The 19,041-nt window shown below is 34.3% G+C and overlaps 2 protein-coding genes across 2 annotated transcripts in view; both read left to right on the top strand.

Annotated features, from left to right (window-relative positions):
- Nucleotides 1–14,105, top strand: part of SPAG16 (sperm associated antigen 16) — a 906,896-nt gene extending 892,791 nt beyond the window's left edge. The window contains exon 16 of the mRNA XM_024124705.2: nt 13,930–14,105. Within this exon, the coding sequence (XP_023980473.1) occupies nt 13,930–14,105 (176 nt within the window). The remainder of the gene's footprint in view (nt 1–13,929) is intronic.
- A 3,813-nt stretch (nt 14,106–17,918) lies between these two features.
- Nucleotides 17,919–19,041, top strand: part of VWC2L (von Willebrand factor C domain containing 2 like) — a 160,163-nt gene continuing 159,040 nt past the window's right edge. The window contains exon 1 of the mRNA XM_007111235.1: nt 17,919–18,308. Coding sequence (XP_007111297.1) covers nt 17,919–18,308 — 390 coding nt within the window. The remainder of the gene's footprint in view (nt 18,309–19,041) is intronic.

Consider the following 19,041-nt stretch of genomic DNA (forward strand, 5'->3'; position numbering starts at 1 on the left):
AGAATGCAATATACTAGAATATTACTTTAGATTTCCATAAAGATGCCTTCACAGAATTATGAGTTAACATAAATTTATTTAGCACTTCAGGTAATAGCCAAATCAGCTTAGCTTTCTGACATAATTACTTTCCTTTTTCCCCAGGCTATAGAATAGAAAAGGTTTACAACAATCTTGGGTTGCCATTCTCGCTTTAGCACTAGCTCTGTTACTTTAAAGAAGTTACTTCAGTTCTGTATGATTCCATTTCTTTCTCTGAAATGAAGCATGAAAATAATGTTTTCTTCACATATGGTTGTATTACAGAATATAATAGAAAATATTGAGGAAAAATTAGATAATGGAAACTAGTGGGTTTTTTAAAAAAATTTTTATTGGTGTGTAATTTACAATGTGTTCATTTCAGGTGTACAGCAAAGTGATTCAGTTATACATATACATATATTCATTCTTTTTCAGATTCTTTTCCCATATAGGTTATCACAGAATATTGATTAGAGTTCCCTGTGCTATACAGTAGGTCCTTGTTAGTTATCTATCTATCTTATATATAGTAGTATGTGTATGTTCTCATCACAAGCTCCTGATTCATCCCCCCCCAACCTAAAACATGGAAACTAGTGGTTTTATCTTTTATCAACCCCTTCAAATCACTTTGAAGGTAACATGTCAATTAGATGGTAGGACTTGTGTATTTCCTCAGGTAATGAATTATGACAGATTTGAAATTTAGGCTGATCTCTATGATTTCAAAGAGTTTAATGATTTTTCTAAAACCAAGCAAATTATACTATCTTATTTGTTTAGCCACTCCATACTCAAAAGAACTTTCACATTTGGTATCCCAGCCATTCTTTTCTGTTTTTTTGGCAGTGGGTAGAGAGGTTATCATCAGGCTATAATTCTTTCATCACATATTTGCATCTCCTTGACTGTAACTACTAAATCACATATATGCATCTTCTTGACTATAACTATTAATGGTGTAGTGATGCTGATTTATCACTTAACCACTTTCACCCATTGGACGGTATTGCCCAGGAGTAGGAAAGGATGAAGTTCTAAAAATAAGGATGCAGTTATTAATAACTCACCATCTCAACATTAACCAACAGAAGCTGACAGTGTTTTCTGTCCCACAGACAAGACTCCACATTCAGAAAGGGGGATTCCCTTATGACGAAGTTAGTGATGACACAAATGTCCCTAAAGAGAAAAATTTCCGAAATATTAGAACTCTGACTTTTAAACTGTAGTACACATTATGGTTTAAGTAGTTAAAAAAAAAAAGAAATACTAAGTACTTATAATAATATTTAAAAGTTAGTTTTAATTACTTTTTGGTATAAAATATAAGCCTTCAGGTCCTTTCTCTATTCAAGAATAATGGGGAAAAAGATATTGCAGTCTATGATTTGCTCTCAGCTTCACTTTACCATAACTTATCTGATCCTCAGAACTGAACTGAGACTAGATTTTCCTCTGACATCAGCAAAAGCTTTTCTGAAATGTTTGCAAATCTCCAGGTGCATGGGTCCCTGAATAAATATTATTTCAACACTGATCAGCTGCATAGGTGAAGACCAAGTTAGGAAAGAGGTCTACAAGGATTTCTTAATAAAAGCAGGTGGCTGTTGATATTCTAAATAGATTCAGTAATTAGAACATTTTTAGGACTTTAGGGTGCATATCACAAGGGATTTCTGTAATATTTAGAAGACAGCTCACATAGGAAAGCACTTGTTCAGGAAGATATTCATTCATGCTCTGCTAATAAATAGGGGGAAATTATTTTAAAAACTACATATGGTAAGACCAAAAGTTCTGTTCCTAGCAGGGAAATACTCTACTGAGTTTTAGGAATTTCTGCAGTGTCAAAGAACTGCCTTCCTATAGAGGACGTGGATTTCAAGTGTAAGTCAAAAAACAATTACCATATTTGTTTAAAACTTTGAACAGATAAAACATACTCTGTGGAACAAAATTCACTTAATAAATAACATTCCATACCAAGTTTAAGTAACAGTAGATTTTATCTTCATCCTCTCAGTTTGGTGTATCCATTAAACATATTATCTATTCTAAATAACATATCTGCTTGACTAGTCCCTAAATAAGATGTTGACACTTTCTAGTGTCATTTTATGATGTGAGTTTCCACCAAGAGAAATTTAAAATGCATTTATTTTTAGCCTAATATTTACACTTTGACTCAATCCTTGTTCCAGTGGTACTACCTGCAAGAGAAAAGTTAAGACCTTTTAGCAAGAGTATACATAGTAAAATAAAATACTGAAAAAGTTTAAAAATTGTTACCAGCACTTAAGCAAATTAAATTGCCAAGAAATAATTTTTTTCTGAAACGTATTGATTAGTGATAGGGTGCAAAATAAACTAAATCAAATTTCACATCTCCTTCAGTGATGTTTTTGAAATTCTGAGTAATGACCCAGGTTGAGCCATTAATGCAAATCCTCAAAACTTAGTTTCTTGATACTTTTCATTTTGAGGCATATTTTAAAGAAACAACAGATGCCTCTCCACATGCATTCTAAAAATCAATACAATTAATCAATAATGCTCTCCACAGGTAATAAATGCTGAGAAGCATTTCTGCCTATCTATATTGATCGGGAGAATTGCTTCAAATTGGTTCAGATGTGTATAAAAATCATTTCCTTATTGATCAAAGCCTCCCTTCTCCACTCTGTTATTTCATATATGGCATACAACTGTTTTAGACTTCATGTATATCTGTGATAAACAAATATCCTGTGATCTGTGTATGAGACTAATTTGAATGAAATGTAAAATGGGTGTTTTTCTTTGGGGGAACATATTGCTTGAAATTTAATCAAAGCATGAATAATCATGAGAAATTACTGAATTTAATGAGAAATGTAATGATGTTTTTCATTCACATTTTCATTATTTGTAATCTTAAAATTTAAGCTTTTTTGAGTCTGCTTCTATTTCTTATAACAGAATTCATGCAGACACATGCATTTAATCCAGAATGATGCTATTCCTGGTGGTATAAACAATAGAAAACTGCATAGTTTTAGTCAACTGTTGACTCATATCGCTGGCAAGTTATATTTTGGTAACATGATCAAACATGTAAGTGGACATTGTGACCTTTTTGTTAATATATGTGTTAAGTGTATAGACAGAGTAATAAGAAAAGTATGTCTTCTAAATTAATTGTCTAACAATAAGTGTACAGTTTCAACAGATATAGCATTTAATGAGTCTCATTAAATAGAACTCTATTCATCCTTGATCCAAACAATTGATTCATTGGGTAAATATTATTAGATTAAGGGCTTTTCCAAGGAAGCTCAACTTCTAAGTCTTGATACATTAACTAGTGTGAATTATAACGAAAAAGCCAAAGATTCCTGTCAACATGACTTAGTAAATTTCATAACCTTATACTACCTATTTTCCTTATCTGAATGTTCCGTTATAAAATGGCATTATTTTGGCCACTGTATAAGCTACTGTGGAAAGTGTCACTAAACCATTACCTCCTTAAAACTTGACCACCAATTTTTAGTTATTGAAAGGTTTCATTCATTTCATGATTTTCATTTGGAATTTCAGGGAATATGAATTATCATATAGTCAAGTCCCAATATCTCAACTTTAGATAATTTTACTTTAATTATCTAAATTTAATTTTTCTTTTTTAATTCTGAAGGAATCTCTTATGCGAAATTAAGCTGAAATCTTTCAACAAAACAAGAAGTGTTTTCATGAACAATTAGTGTAAGGAATTGGATAAACTATGTTCACTATATTCAAAAATACTATTTGAGTGAATCTGAGGAAATGTTAGTCAATGTTGAAAGCATAGCATCAGAAGGATGATATATTCTGGTTTGTTTCCCCTAGAGCAAAAATAAAATAAATTTTATAACATCTTAATATAAAACACTTGCCAAAGATGTGGAGGTATCTATCTTTCTCCTCACTAAGGCTCTATTGAATCTTGGGTACGTGGCTGGGCTCTATGAGCTCTAAAAGGATAAACCTGCTTTCAAGTCTCTCATATATTCCCAGGAAGCTAACTAACTGTACAGTAAGATTCTTGGAGTCAATAAGTACCATTAAGGTAACCACAGAAATGAAATTTTTGAAATATTTCTTGTATTTAAATAGAAACGAATCTTAAAGTATTCTTAGGAGCAAGCATAGATTCAGCTGGAAACTGGAGCTGCACACCCAAGAGATATTTACTCTGACTCATGTTACATTTTAGTGAGGGCAGCTTAATCACAGTGGGAAAGACAACATTGAGCCAATCAATAAAAATTCATCTGGAGGTATTAGGCATGACATGGAGGATAAGAGCATTAGCTCTGGAGTCAGATAGTCCTCATTTCCAGATTCCACCACTTATAAGCTGCGTGGCATTGGGGAAGTTGCTTTTATCTGTCTCATTTTCCTCCTGCATGAAGCAGAGTGTGTGCCAGCACCGTCCAGTAGAAACATAATGTGAACCTAATTTTAAAAAAAATTTAAATTTAATACAATGCATCCAAATTAGTATTATTGTGATATGTAATTGATATAAAATTATTAATGTAAAATTTTACATTATTTTTTCATACTAAGTCAGTCTTTAAAATCTGGTGAGCATTTTACAATGATAGCACATTTCAGTTTGCACCAGCTGCATTTCAAATGCTCAGTCAGTAGCCATATGTGAGTAGGGGCTGCTATCATGGATAGTGCAGGTATATATTCACCCCATAGGGCTGCTGTAAGGATAAAATGAGATAATGTGTGTAAAGTGTTTAGAAAGGTGTTTGACAGATAAAAAGGACAAAAAAAGGTAGTTGAGAAAACTGTTACTGTTATAACTGAGTACTGACTACAGCAGTCTAGGTGCTAAACTGGGGTGAAAGCAAAAATATATGACACGACTCTGTTCCTGAGTAATTACAAAGTTAAGAAGGCAAGATAAATAGTTAACTATAATTTATGGCATCTTATTACCATATGAATGTGTGAATAAAATGCAATAAATGCTCAGAAGAGGAAGATCTTCCCCACTAGAATTGCCTTGTACCCACCTTGGTGAAGAAAATCATTTCGAACTGGGATTTAATCAATGGGTTGACTTTTCTCAGGAAGATAAGGTAAGGGACCATGAAGATAGCTAAGAAAAATATTCTACCAGAGGGATAATAGGAGCAATAATTCAAAGGTGGGGAAGCGAAAAAATACACTCAAGAAATGATGGCAATTTTTGATGGAGAACACAGGGTTCGTGTAAGAGTGTACTGGGGTGAGTACATGCAGATCTGTATTAGTGAAGGGGGTTTAAAAGCCATGCTAAGATACTACGACATTTTCAGTGTCAGAAGGAAACAGTAAAAGGAGCACTGATTTGGAAGTCAAAGATCTGATTTTAACCAAGTTCTACAATTGCCATGAATATGCCAATTTCTTACCTTGGGCGAGTCACTTCATTTCAGTTGTGTATTTTTAAAGTGACGTAATTAGATCTAAAAAAACAAAACCTGAGAATGTCAAGAGTTGTAAGGGGTCTCTTTGTTGTCACCGTTCCTGCTGTTTTTGTTGTTGTTCTATTCAAATTTATGGTATTTTAGGATGGGAGTGGCATAATTGAAGAAAGCTTTAAGAATTAATGTAGATAGATTTAAAAGTAAAGAAATTGTAACCAAAAATCACTTGGGGTTATCTTTTCAGTGGTCCTGACATCTTAAAAATAAGCACTTCAATATAGTAAACATAACAGTTGGAAATGGGAAAAATATAGAAAAGTAGCAAAGAAAAATGGATAAAAGTTGGGTTAAGGATGGAGAGGGAGAAAAGGTGTGAAATGATTGCCACTGCAGTTTGGACTCTGAAAAACAGAATATAGTATTCAAAATTGAAACGGAAGAACTAGACAAATAATTTTGCTGGAGATGTGGGAAGAGATGTAACATGAGTTTGTAGTTTTTTAGTAGGTACAATATATACACTAGAATGTGTGCTTTTAAGAATTAATTGATATATGTGGGAGATGACGGAGGAGTAGAACATGGAGCTCACTTCCACAAATACAGCAAAAATACATCTACAAGTGGAACGATTCGCACAGAACACCTACTGAACGCTGGCAGAAGACCTCAAACTTCGTAAAGGGCAAGGAACCAGCCACGTACCCAGGTAGGACCAAAAAAAAAAAAAAAAAGAAAGAAATCGGGAGGGCACCTGTGCCTCAAGGAGGGAGCTGTGAAAGAGGAAAGGTTCCTTCCCCCGGGAAGGCTCCTCACTGGCGGGGAGATATGTCTGGACGGAGAGGGAGCTTTGGAGCCTCAGAGGAGAGCACGGCAACCGATGTGCAGAGGGCAAAATGGAGAGTGACCTGCACAGAAGGTCAGTACCACCACCCTGCACTCTGCAACCTGAGACCACTCGTCTGCTGGTGCGGGCAGGGGTTGGGTGCTGAAATTCAGGTTTCAGTGGTCAGACCCACGGAGAGCACCAGGGTTGGCTGCATGGCGACAGCCTGAAGAGGCTGGAGTGTAGCAACTGAAGGTCACTTGGAAGAAGCCTGGGCCTGCCAGAGAGGCAAGGTACTATTGTTGGGGGGCACATGAGGAGAGGGGCAGGACCACCATAGGAGCTTCTTTCCCTGCGCGCATGTGCTTTCAGGGCTCTGGGGGCAGGCGCAAGCCACCACTGCCATACTGAGCTCCAGGGTGGGCACAGGCTGCCGCCACCACTAAGAGACCCGCAAGTGGGCTCGAGTGGCTGCCCCCACTGTCCTGGGGCGTGGGCGAGCTGCCATCGCTGCAGCTAGGGGACCTGCAAGCAGGCACCAGTCTGCTGAGAGTTAACACCTATCTTGAAACTCGTCCAAAAAATTGCAGAGGAAGGAACACTCCCAAGCTCATTGTATGAGGCCACCATCACCCTGATACCAAAAACAGACAAAGATAGCACCAAAAAAGAAAATTACAGGATAATATCACTGATGAACATAGATGCAAAAATCCTGAACAAAATACTAGCAAACAGAATCCAACAACACGTTAAAAGGATCATACACTGTGATCAAGTGGGATTTATCCCAGGGATGCAAGGATTCTTCAATATATGCAAATCAATGTGGTACACCACATTAACAAATTGAAGAATAAAAACCATATGATCATCTCAGTAGATGCAGAAAAAGCTTTTGACAAAATTCAACACCCATTTATGATAGAAAAAAAACCTCTCCACAACGTAGGCATAGAGGGAACCTACCTCAATATAATAAAGGCCACATATGACAAACCCACAGCAAACATCATTCTCAATGGTGAAAAACTGAAAGCATTTCCCCTAAGATCAGGAAAAGGCAAGGATATCCACTCTCGCCACTTTTCTTAACCATAGTTTTGGAAGTCCTAGCAATGGCATTCAAAGAAGAAAAAGAAATGAAAGAAATCCAAATTGGAAAAGCAGAAGTAAAAATGTCACTGTTTGTTTGCAGATAACATGATACTATACATAGAAAATCCTAAAGATGCTACCAGAAAACTACTAGAGCTCATCAATGAATTTGGTGAAGTTGCAGGATACAAAATTAATACACAGAAATGTCTTGCATTCCTATACACTAACAAAGAATGATCAGAAAGAGAAATTAAGGAAACAATCCCATTTGCCCACACATCAGAAAGAACGTATTGGCTTGGCCAAAAAGTTCGTTTGGTTTTAAGTAAAAGACATTTTTCATTTTCACCAAGAATTTTATTGAACAATGTATTCACTAACCAAATGAACTTTTGGGCCAACCCAATACCTAGGAATAAACCTACCTAAGAAGGTAAAAGACCTGTACTCAGAAAACTATAAAGTACTGATGAAAGAAATCAAAGATGACACAAACAGATGGAGAGAGATACCATGTTTTTGGGTTGGAAGAATCAATATTTTCAAAATGACCATACTTCCCAAAGCAAACTACAGATTCAATGCAATCCCTATCAAATTACCAATGGCATTTTTCACAGAATTAGAACAAAAAATTTTACAGTTTGTATGGAAACACAAAAGACCCCAAATAGCTAAAGCAATCCTGAGAAAAGAAAACGGAGCTGGAGGAATCAAATGCCCTGACTTCAGACTATACTACAAAGCTACAGTAATCAAGACAGTCTCTTCAATAAGTGGTGCTGGGAAAACTGGATAGCTACATGTAAAAGAATGAAATTAGAATATTTTCTAACACCATACACAAAAATAAACTCAAAATGGATTAAAGACCTAAATGTAAGGCTGGATACTATAATGTAAGGCTGGATACTATAAAGCTCTTAGAGGAAAACATAGGGAGAACACTCTTTGACATAAATTGCAGCAATATCTTTTTGGATTCACCACTTAGGGTAATGAAAATAAAAACAAAGATAAACCAATGGAACCTGATTAAGTGTAAAAGCTTTTGCACAGCAAAGGAAATCATAAACAAAGTGAAAAGACAACCCACAGAATGTGAGAAAAAATATCAATATTTGCAAACAAAATGACCAACAAGGGATTAATCTCCAAAATGTACAGACAGCTCATGCAGCTCAGTATCAAAAAAAATGGTCAGAAGATCTAAATAGACATTTCTCCAAAGAAGGCGTACAGATGGCCAAAAAGCACAAGAAAAGATGCTCAACATCACTAATTATTAGAAATGCAAATCAAAATGACAATGAGGTATCGCCTCACACCAGTCAGGATGGCCATCATCAAAAAGCCTACAAATATAAATGCTGGAGAGGGTATGGAGAAAAGGCAACCCTCCTACACTTTTGGTGGGAATGTAAATTGGTACAACCACTATGGAGAACAGTATGGAAGTTCATTAAAAAACTAAGAATAGAACTACCATATAATCCAGCAGTCCCACTCCTGGGCATATATCCAGAGAAAAACCATCATTCTAAAAGATACATGCACCCCAATGTTCACTGCAGCACTATTTACAATAGCCAGGACATAGAAGCAACCTAAATGTCCATCAACAGAGGAATGGATAAAGAAGATGTGTTACATATATACAATGGAACATTACTCAGCCATTAAAAAAATGAAATAATGCCATTTGCAGCAACATGGATGGACCTAGAGATTATCATACTAAGTGAAGTAAGTCAGACAGAGAAAGCCAAATATCATATGATATCACTTATATATGGAATCTAAAGAAGAAAATGATACAAATGAACTTCCTCACAAACAGAAACAGACTTTGGTAACAAACATGGTTAACAAAGGGGAAAAGGTGGGGGAGGGATAAATTAGGAGTTTTGGATTAACATTACACACTACTATATATAAAATAGATACTCAACAAGGACCTACTGTATAGCACAGGGAAGTTTACTCAGTATTCTGTAATAACCTATATGGGAAAATAATCTGAAAAAGAATGGATATATGTATATGCATAATTAAATCACTTAGCTGTACACCTGAAACAATACAACATAGTAAATCAACTATACGCCAATATAAAGTAAAAATTAAAAAAATAATTAATTGATATGTGAAGACCATGGATGTTTTAGTTTCAGAGTTTCACAAAGTCGTAAAATCAATCCCATAATTCTTTTCTTCAGTGTTAATATGAGCATTAAATTTGAGCCTATTTACTTTGGAAATTCAGTGGCCCTCAAAGAGAAGCCCCAAGTGTCACACTTATCTGAGTTGTAATTTATGAAAGAAATTTTAAAGCCAGTAAAAGAAGCAAGACTTTTTGAATAATAAATATTTCAATTCAAATCCCAGCTTGACCTTCTCTGAGTCTCTTTCTTCATTAGCTAAAAAGGGAGAATATCTACCTGTTCGGATTGAGTGCAGAACATGTGAGGTAACCAGTGGAGCTCTAGATGCTCAATAAACGATGGCTACTGTGAACTCATTCTAGCAGACCTGAAAGACAAAGCAACTCATATCCTTTCTTTTCAAAAAAAAAAAAAATCAATATTATACTACTATTTACATCATTACCACAACTCCTCCTGCAACAAGCATGTACTCATTACTGATTATGTCAAGTTTCATAGTTAGTGTCAAAAATATTTCAGTAGTAGGTAATATGCAGAATTCCTAAACTTAAGAAGAATTTGTCTAGGTTAGGAGGTAAGTGTTAAAAGATTCAGGTAACTCCTGGATATTTTAGGTGTATACTCTCAAATTGAATTTTCACATGTAAGTATCTGAAATTAATTTTAAATTCTTTAGTTTGAAAAAGTGCCAAGATTTCATTTGCACAGTTTGTTAGCAAGCAATGAGTTTCCAGTTTTTGTTGGTTCATCCAAAGTGATTACATATACCCAGACAAAATGTTACCACTCAATCTCCATGGGTTAATTCATTTTATAAACTTCAAGAGATTCAAACATTGAAGTTTTATACCAAATCCAATTGAGACTGCTTTGCTCAAGATATTATTAAACCTACATTTTTCAAAACATTACTTTTTAAAACAGAGTATAAAGACGCTCTATCATGTTAAGTAAATTATAAGTTAATTTAGAACTAAAATTTGAGAGAAACACTAATTTTTAAAGGTTTGTTCGCTCATCCAATAGCAGAGCAATACTTTGAGTGAAGGTGAAATTTAGTGCTTTAGCCAAAAGAAGTTAGCAAATTAATCCAATAGAGTAAAAAGAAGTTAGCAAATTAATCCAATAGAGTAAAATGGATAGTAATACATGTTATCCTCATTCAAACTCATTGGTCAGCAAACAAGATACTGATTTAACCAAGAAATTATTCTGAAGTCTTGATGGATAAAAACAAGTATTAAGTTTTTCAGAGATGTGTGGATCAAGACAGTCATAATCACTCATTATTGATATTTACTGATTTATATAAAAGAATAGCAGTTATAAAATTATATCAATCTTCTTCCCAGGCTGCCTACTTTCTTCCCATTCTGTAAAAGTTTGGGAATCCTGATAACTTAGATGTTATGTAAAAAATGACTTGCTTCTTTTTTGCTTAATACATGTTGAGATATTTATATTTTTTAATACCTTTATGAACCAATTTGGCTATTTTATTTTTAAATCAGTGTTGGCAAACTATATTCTATGTTTTTTAATAATATACTTTAAATCCATGTGATATTTGTGGAATATGTGCATTTATAATTTAGTATAATTATTCTTAAAATACCATGCTAAATGACATTTTAAATCTATTCAGGAATTGCATGTTAGGAGACAATTTTATTAAAATGTTATAATGGTTAAATATTTTATTAAAATGTTATAAAATTTTAAAATGTGAAATAAATAAATTATATTTCTATTTTGAAAGAGGCTTATTCACTTTAACATGAACATTGTTGGTACAAGTTTTCATAAATCCTCATAGTACTATTTAAAATTTCATGTCTACCATATTTTAATTCCATTGACCAAGTTTGATGTAGGTACATCTTGTATTCTTCCGAAATTTGTCATTAAGACTGTGACATTGGTATGACAAATGATTCATATTGTAGTTTACTTTTTATTGCCAATCATCAGGATATATAGAAAGATAACTATGCACGTCTCTAAATACTCTGCTTTGTAGAGATGTCACCAATAGTCATACTGTGATTTTTTTCTTTTGAGAGTGCCACCTCTCTGTCTCTCACACCAACAGATACTAATGTAGTAACTGACACATCCTGGTAAATAATTTTGAAAATCTTCTAACCTAGAAAGAGTTCAGCATCTCAGTTCCCTGTAAAACTAATTTTGGGGTCAGACATTATATGCCATGTAATAATCCAATATACTTTAGAGATGAACATGATTTTATGTATATGTACACACACACACACACACACACACACAATCTTACAGCCTTCTGAAAATGAGTTCAAGTAAACCTGAAAACCTCACCATAAACTTGCTGACTCAAATCTGTTCTAACAAAGACACATTTTTTAGATACCTGACGCACGGTGCTGCTGAATTAGATAATCCTATCATTAAATTCCAATATTATCATCTTCTCTATGAACAAGCTTTCAGGAATTACCGAGAACTTTCATAAATACTTCCAATTAAAATTTTTTACAGATTTGACTCCAACAAAAGATAATGGTTTAAAAGCTAAATTCTTTCCTTTTTCTTTACAGGCTTTGAGTCTGTTTGGTTTTGTTTTCAAAAATAGAAAATGATATTTACCACCTTCCTAGTTGTTGTATGAAGAATACAAGAAAAAAGTTATTTGATTCTTAGGAAAGTCACAAACAACAATTGCCTACAATGTGTGGCTGGAAGTGGAATCCATATGTAATGCCTCTGTCGGCAAAGACTTAGTAGAAGGGGCTTTATAATAAATATTCACATCTGCTGCTTTGGACACTCTAATCCATCCTAAGGATCTTTGCTGTGTCAGGCTTTGTTCTAGATGAAGAAGCTCAGTAGATATAAAGGTTTGCAAATAGGCCATATTTATCATGATTAACTTCACTTTTATAACTTTTCTGTTTTTGAGATATTCATGGCAATTTGGGTTATAATTCTTGATTAAATATTTGACTGTGACTTTTATGGCAATATTATTATTGAATTTTTATTATGGAATGGAAAAATTCTATTTTAACAATATATCACCTACTTAACATCTGTCAAGAAGGCATCACTGATAAAAATACTGTGCTGGATGTGGAAAAAATGACTAAAACCCCAGGCTCTGGATTCAAAGTGCTTGTGATTAAATGCTAGATCTCTCCGTATCTAGGGTGTCATCTTAAGCAAGTTACTTAGCCTTTCCAGGACTCTCTCTCTTCACCTATATAATGGAGTTATTAATATTATTTTCTTTATCATTAGATATTGTAAGGATTATATGGAATTATCAGTATATATGTTAGGTACTAAATCTAGTATCTAATGTGTTGAAAGAGTTTAATGAATTTTAAATGGCATTACTGGAATGATAATATTATATGCCTTCTAAGTATGATTAGATAATCCCAGTGAAAGTACTAAAGTCATTTATTTAACCCACATACTTATGTAGACATATTCTGTTGTTTTTACTTACCTCCAAATTCCCTGATAGTTTGCTGCTGGACTTCTTTAATAAAAAAGTATTAGATTAGAATGTGATTGCTGATATGTTTTTCACTTTAAGGAAATTATTAACTCACAAATATATGGTATAAATATTATGAGAATACTCTGTGCTGTATTTAGCTCTCTTATGACACAAAATTTTAGTTTAACAGAATTTTGAATTTTAAATTAGAGTAAAAAAACCTAAGACATCTTTGAAATGGAGGTATTTATTTTCACTTCAACTCCAAAAGCCATTTGTTGCACTAATGAGTACCACAATTTTTAAAGTATAAATGTATATTATTAGTTCTAAGTAGTGATGTAGTATACTAAACAAATTTAAGTATAATAAACAAATTTGTTATAAATTACCGTGTGTATATATGTATATATGTGTATGTGTATATATGTATATATGTACATATATATATATGTCTTTGCCTTACATTTTGAATCCTATTTTTTAACACTTTTTTCAGAAATAATTCACTTGAAAAATGAAAGCTTCATTGCTTCATTGCTTTCAATCTCATCTTCTCAAAATTATTAATCCCAAATATAAGGAGACTAGCAGGGCATTTGATGACCTCTGCATATAAAGTAGATACAGCATTTTAAAATTTCATAATCTACTCATTGGCATATCTTAATTTTAACTGGAATTATTTCCTATACAGCCAGGAGTTAGTTCATATTTAATGACTGACATCTAACGTAAAATGAATCTGAATTACAGTTGAAACAAAACTGTATATTCTGTTGCTTATAAACTGTGACTGCTTGAAATAAAACTTTGATATTCATTCTCTCTCCCTCTTTCTCCCTCCCTCCCTCTCTCCCTCCTTCTCTCTGTCAGGTCAAGTTTTAGCTCAGGCGAGTGGCAATGGAGTTATCCATTTGCTGGATCTTAAATCAGGGCAGATCCACAAACTGATGGGCCACGAGAGTGAGGCTCACACGGTCGTATTTTCTCATGACGGAGAGACTCTGTTTTCTGGAGACTCCGACGGCACCATTCGAACGTGGTCTTGACGGTCAGCATATCCCACTGCGGAGGGCATCCCCTTTAAGGCTTGAAAATGCCTTGTATAGATAGTCCCAAACCAGTAAATATCTGGTTAAATATGCCAGCAGGTAACATTTACAATTTGCTTTAAAACATGCTTTGGACATGGATTTTAGTGCTCATTACTGTTACCAATAAAAAAAAAATAACTTTCTGCTCATTTATTTGTGTCTGGGTCTTTTTCTTTCTCCTTCTGATAAGAATTTCGAGACAGAGCATCTTTGCTAGCAGTTTGGAAGAAATAGCTTTACAATGACGCCTAATGACAGACTAGATGAATTACAGGAGATTGATTTTGAATGTTACAAAACAAACTGCAGGAGAACCAGGCTACTTTTTAAAAAAAAAATCAAATCTAAACTGCAGGAAGACCTGAAGTTTAATCATGTAGCACAGGGAAAGACTTTCTGTAAGCAAAGGGTCAAGTAGAATTGGGAGCATACATTTTCACAGATTCTTTAACAATGACTACACTTTATCTGTTAATAATAATCAGAGACTGCAGATGGCTTAAGTCTAAATGCTAGGCTCTTCCAGAACTTTCATCTCTGAAGCCCATGGGAGAATGCATTAAGTATAATTACAATAAAAAATGAAAAGAAAAAAAAAATCGTAATCTCAATGCAAGTAAGTATCTTGCACGTAAAATGCCTTTTCCCCTTCCAATGCATGCATCCACTGTATAAAGTGCGGCTGCTTAGAGAACGCTCTAGCCTGGTCCAAAGGAGCAGCTCGTATTTCGACCGAGCTCAGCTCAGAAGCCAGTTGTTGGCGCTGTCCGTGGTGCTGAGGAATTCCCAGCTGCCGGCGGAATGAGCTACAAATCAGCAGTCCGCAAACTGTTCTCAGTGATGCAGAAACCCAGCTAAAGTTGCTCCTTTCCTTCACGTCCACAGTTAGTATTTTCTGGTATTTAAGAGGGGATTCAAGCAACATATCGTGGATGATGCTGACGGTATTGCCAGCGGAGTGGGCTTTAAGCTACAGCATGCTGTTGCTGATTTTGATCCTCAGAGCCTAGCCAAATCACCTCTACTGCCATATCAAACACTGTGTAAGTGAACTCATGTGTGGAGGAGGCGTAATCAGTCGGGAAATTTCATAGAAGGATCTGGGAAAAGGCTAAAAATAAGTTCAACATGATTCTGCTACTGGGGTCTGGATTGGAACAGGACCAGCATTGCTTCTTGCTTTGAATTCTGAAGACAGATCCAAAGCATATTTCTTATGTGTGTCTGCAGTGTTTCTCTCTGGAAGGGCGGGAGACTGCTTCTTGACTGTGTTTTGAAATGGGAGGTAGAATGGATTGCCTTTAATTCAAGCCTGAAAATGTATTCTTTGGATAATTAAAAAGAAACTGCTTTTCTAAAACATACCTGATCTTTTAGTTTGTATTGGTCAATGACTCCCACCACCACCATTTAACCTCCAGAGTGATTAGGTAAGTGTATCTCATGACATGAGTTATGTTTGTTTTCTCAAAGAAATAGATGCAGTCGTTTATAACCATATGTAGCAATATGGGGTGGGGGGAAAGTTTAGCTGGGAAGTGATCCTCAGTTTAGCAATGTTTGCTTACTTATTAAAAAATCTTCAGATAAACACTTTGATTTCTCTAATGTTTCTTCTCTTAAATATTAAACTGCACTAGAGTAGCTTAATTAAGAAGAATGCTCTTGAAAAAAATAACTTTCTTATACTGAAAAGAAGACCTTGTTTTCTCCATGCAGATTTTAAAATATATTTCATACAATAAAAGCATGCTTAATGTTTATATAAAGTAGGTATTACGTCCCTATTTTTACCTTTAATTTCACCCTAACCTGACACATGAATGCCTACCTGTAGCTTACAAAAAGATCATTTTCTATGTCCTTTTGAAACAGAATGATATGTGTATTTCATACGGCTTATCTTGCATGTATTGACAGATACTACTAGAAAACTATAAGAAAGCACAATAGCTCCTTTTTCTTCTAAGATAAACCTTCTAAATATGTGGGAAATGCATGCTTTAATTGGAAAATTATGCTTTTTCAGAAGCTTGTATTATGTTTGTGGGCTCTGTAGTAATTTAAGGGAAAAAATGCTTTGTCAAAGGGAGCTCCCAGCTTCTCAAGAATTATAGGTTTGCATTTTTTTTTGTTCTGTCATGACTCACTGTTTTTGACATATTTTAAAAGAAATCCATCTCCTTTATCATTACCTACCCAAAAGGAATTCTAATATTAGAGAGCAGTTTCCTCTTAAAGGAGGTCATGAATATACTCCCTTCCATTTTACTATTACTAGAATTTGATATCTAACTTAAAATGCAAGTATAATAGTTCTTGAAGTTTTCTAATGCTATCTTTATCTTATTTAAAATTATCTGCGTATGTTAGACTAAAAATCGATGGTTTATCATTGCTATTATAATCTGAAAATAAACCAACAAATAACATTTATAAATGATCTGAAAATGTCCTATTTACAATTTTAGCAATATTGGCATAAAGCCAGCATCGTTTAAATAGGCAAATGAACTATTTTACACTTTTCTTATCTGTTACTCCCTAAAGTCAGTTTTCCCAAGGCTTTGTATGAGTTAGTCACTCTGATAATTTAAATAAGAGCCCACTGCCAACACTCCCCACCAAGCACTAAGTGAAGTGTACAAGAGTCAATAACACCAAATTAATAAGGCATATTTTCTATGAATTGGCAACACCCTATTATTTTTAAGAAACTTCAGTAAACAGTTACACTGGCATTTTTGTGCAAATTGCCTAAGTGCAAGTATCTTTGGCATGTCAAAAAAGAGTTATGTTTTCAAGAGTGTGTGAATGTCATTTATTTTATATTGAAGTAATTAATTCAAGTAGTATTTATTACATGAATATTAGAGTCAAGTTGCTGTAAAAATAATTTACAGATACATCTTTCCTGCCCACTAGGAGCTTACTTCCTGAGTAAAATAAAGGCGTGGACAATAACACAAATAAATTTTTAACAAATCCTTTTCAATACCTGGCATTTTCTTATTTAAAGTTTTCTTTCTTTTATTCACTGTGGAATAGTTGTGCTATTTTCCTTCTTAACCATGTTTCAAAATCCAGATTCATGTTCACTTAAACAAGTCACCTATATTGAGACCACTGTTCTCCAATTATGGGCGTAAAGAAGTAGGAAGACCTTTGTAGTAGCTGCATCCAATGATAATTTACATTCAGCTGTTGGTTTCTTCCCTTTCTTTTAGAAGTAGAATGTCTTCTCACTAATCTCTTGAGTTTTCTTTCAGACGATTGTAACATATATACATTCTGTCACTCATTAGTTTAATCAGTGAATTCAAAGAGAACGTGAATTCAAATATTCTCGAGTTATTTGTAACTATTAGTAAGATCACCCTTTGAGTCTCGGTAAAACCACTTCTTACAATTTAGACAAAGCTAGACCTTTGAAATTCAGAAGGTAAATTTAAGCTGAAGATTCCTAGGCGAAATAAGTCCATAAAGGACAATTTTAATGCATATATTGCCAAGGATCAACCCTCCAAACTTCATAATAAAGTGTAGATAGTTGCACGAACTTAGTCGATTTGAGGTCTTAGTAGCTTCCAAATAGATCTCAAATAAACATGTTAAGAGCATTGGTTTAAATGAATCTATATTCTCTTTATATATGTCAAATTATTCTTTTTAAATATTCATTTTTCAGCCTACCCCTCTTGTATTCTCATGGAAGGAGCTGAGTATATCTAATATTAGGAGAACATCCAGAATCCTTTGAGGAGGGGGATGGCTCTTCATATTCATGAAGCTTGCATACTTCTGTTGGTCATCCCCGGATTGGTCACCTCTGCTGCCATCAGTCATGAAGACTATCCTGCTGATGAAGGTGACCAGACTTCCAGTAATGACAATCTGATTTTTGATGACTATCGAGGGAAAGGGTGTGTGGATGACAGCGGCTTTGTATACAAGTTGGGAGAACGATTTTTCCCAGGGCATTCCAACTGTCCATGTGTCTGTGCTCTGGATGGACCTGTTTGTGACCAGCCAGAATGCCCTAAAATTCACCCAAAGTGTACTAAAGTGGAACACAATGGATGCTGTCCTGAGTGCAAAGAAGTGAAAAACTCTTGTGAATATCATGGGAAAAATTACAAAATCTTGGAGGAATTCAAGGTATGAGTTACCCTTTTTATTTATTGAATACTAACTTTTTACACTACATATTTAGATTACTACATTAAAATTACAGTTGGAAAAACACAGTTTTAAATTTCTCTTTGATTTACAAAAATATGACTCCCGTTAGCATAAGTACCAGTGTGGTCAACAGATAGGTAATTGGTTTGTTGATCAGTATCTGTAGGGTTTCACAATAACTTTTTCCTTCAGAAGTATTTGGAGCATGTTACCATCTTTTATTTTTGCCCTTAAACATTTCTTTGGTGTTATAACAAAATATGTTTTCTGAAGGAAACAACTTTGTTTAAAGGCTATGTGTCCATTAAGTTAATGTTTAAATTTTGTGAGTTTTTGGGTGGGTGTGTGTGTGGCTTATTAGCCTGTAGTTGGAGCCATTTAATTATAGTCTAGAATTATCTATTTAGTGTATGGAAATGCAAGTGCTACAGAGACACACTTCTGAGCTGTGGTCTTTATATTAAGAATATACATTGGACTTACTTGTTGTAGAGCATGGTCCCCATTCTGTTCTCTGCTCATTAGATTTTTTTTTTTTTTTACTTACAGGACCCCAGAGAGAACTGAATTTTTATCATAGTCCCTTGTAAAAGGTGGTAAAAAAAAAAAAAAAAAAAGACTAATTTTTCAGCCTTTCAGCCTCCATGGTATTTCTTAGTCTTTCTTTTATGCTTGTGTCATATTTTCAAGTAACTTGGAATTCACTTTT

Source organism: Physeter macrocephalus, chromosome 2, assembly GCF_002837175.3.
Source record: "Physeter macrocephalus isolate SW-GA chromosome 2, ASM283717v5, whole genome shotgun sequence".
Lineage (NCBI taxonomy): Eukaryota > Metazoa > Chordata > Mammalia > Artiodactyla > Physeteridae > Physeter > Physeter macrocephalus.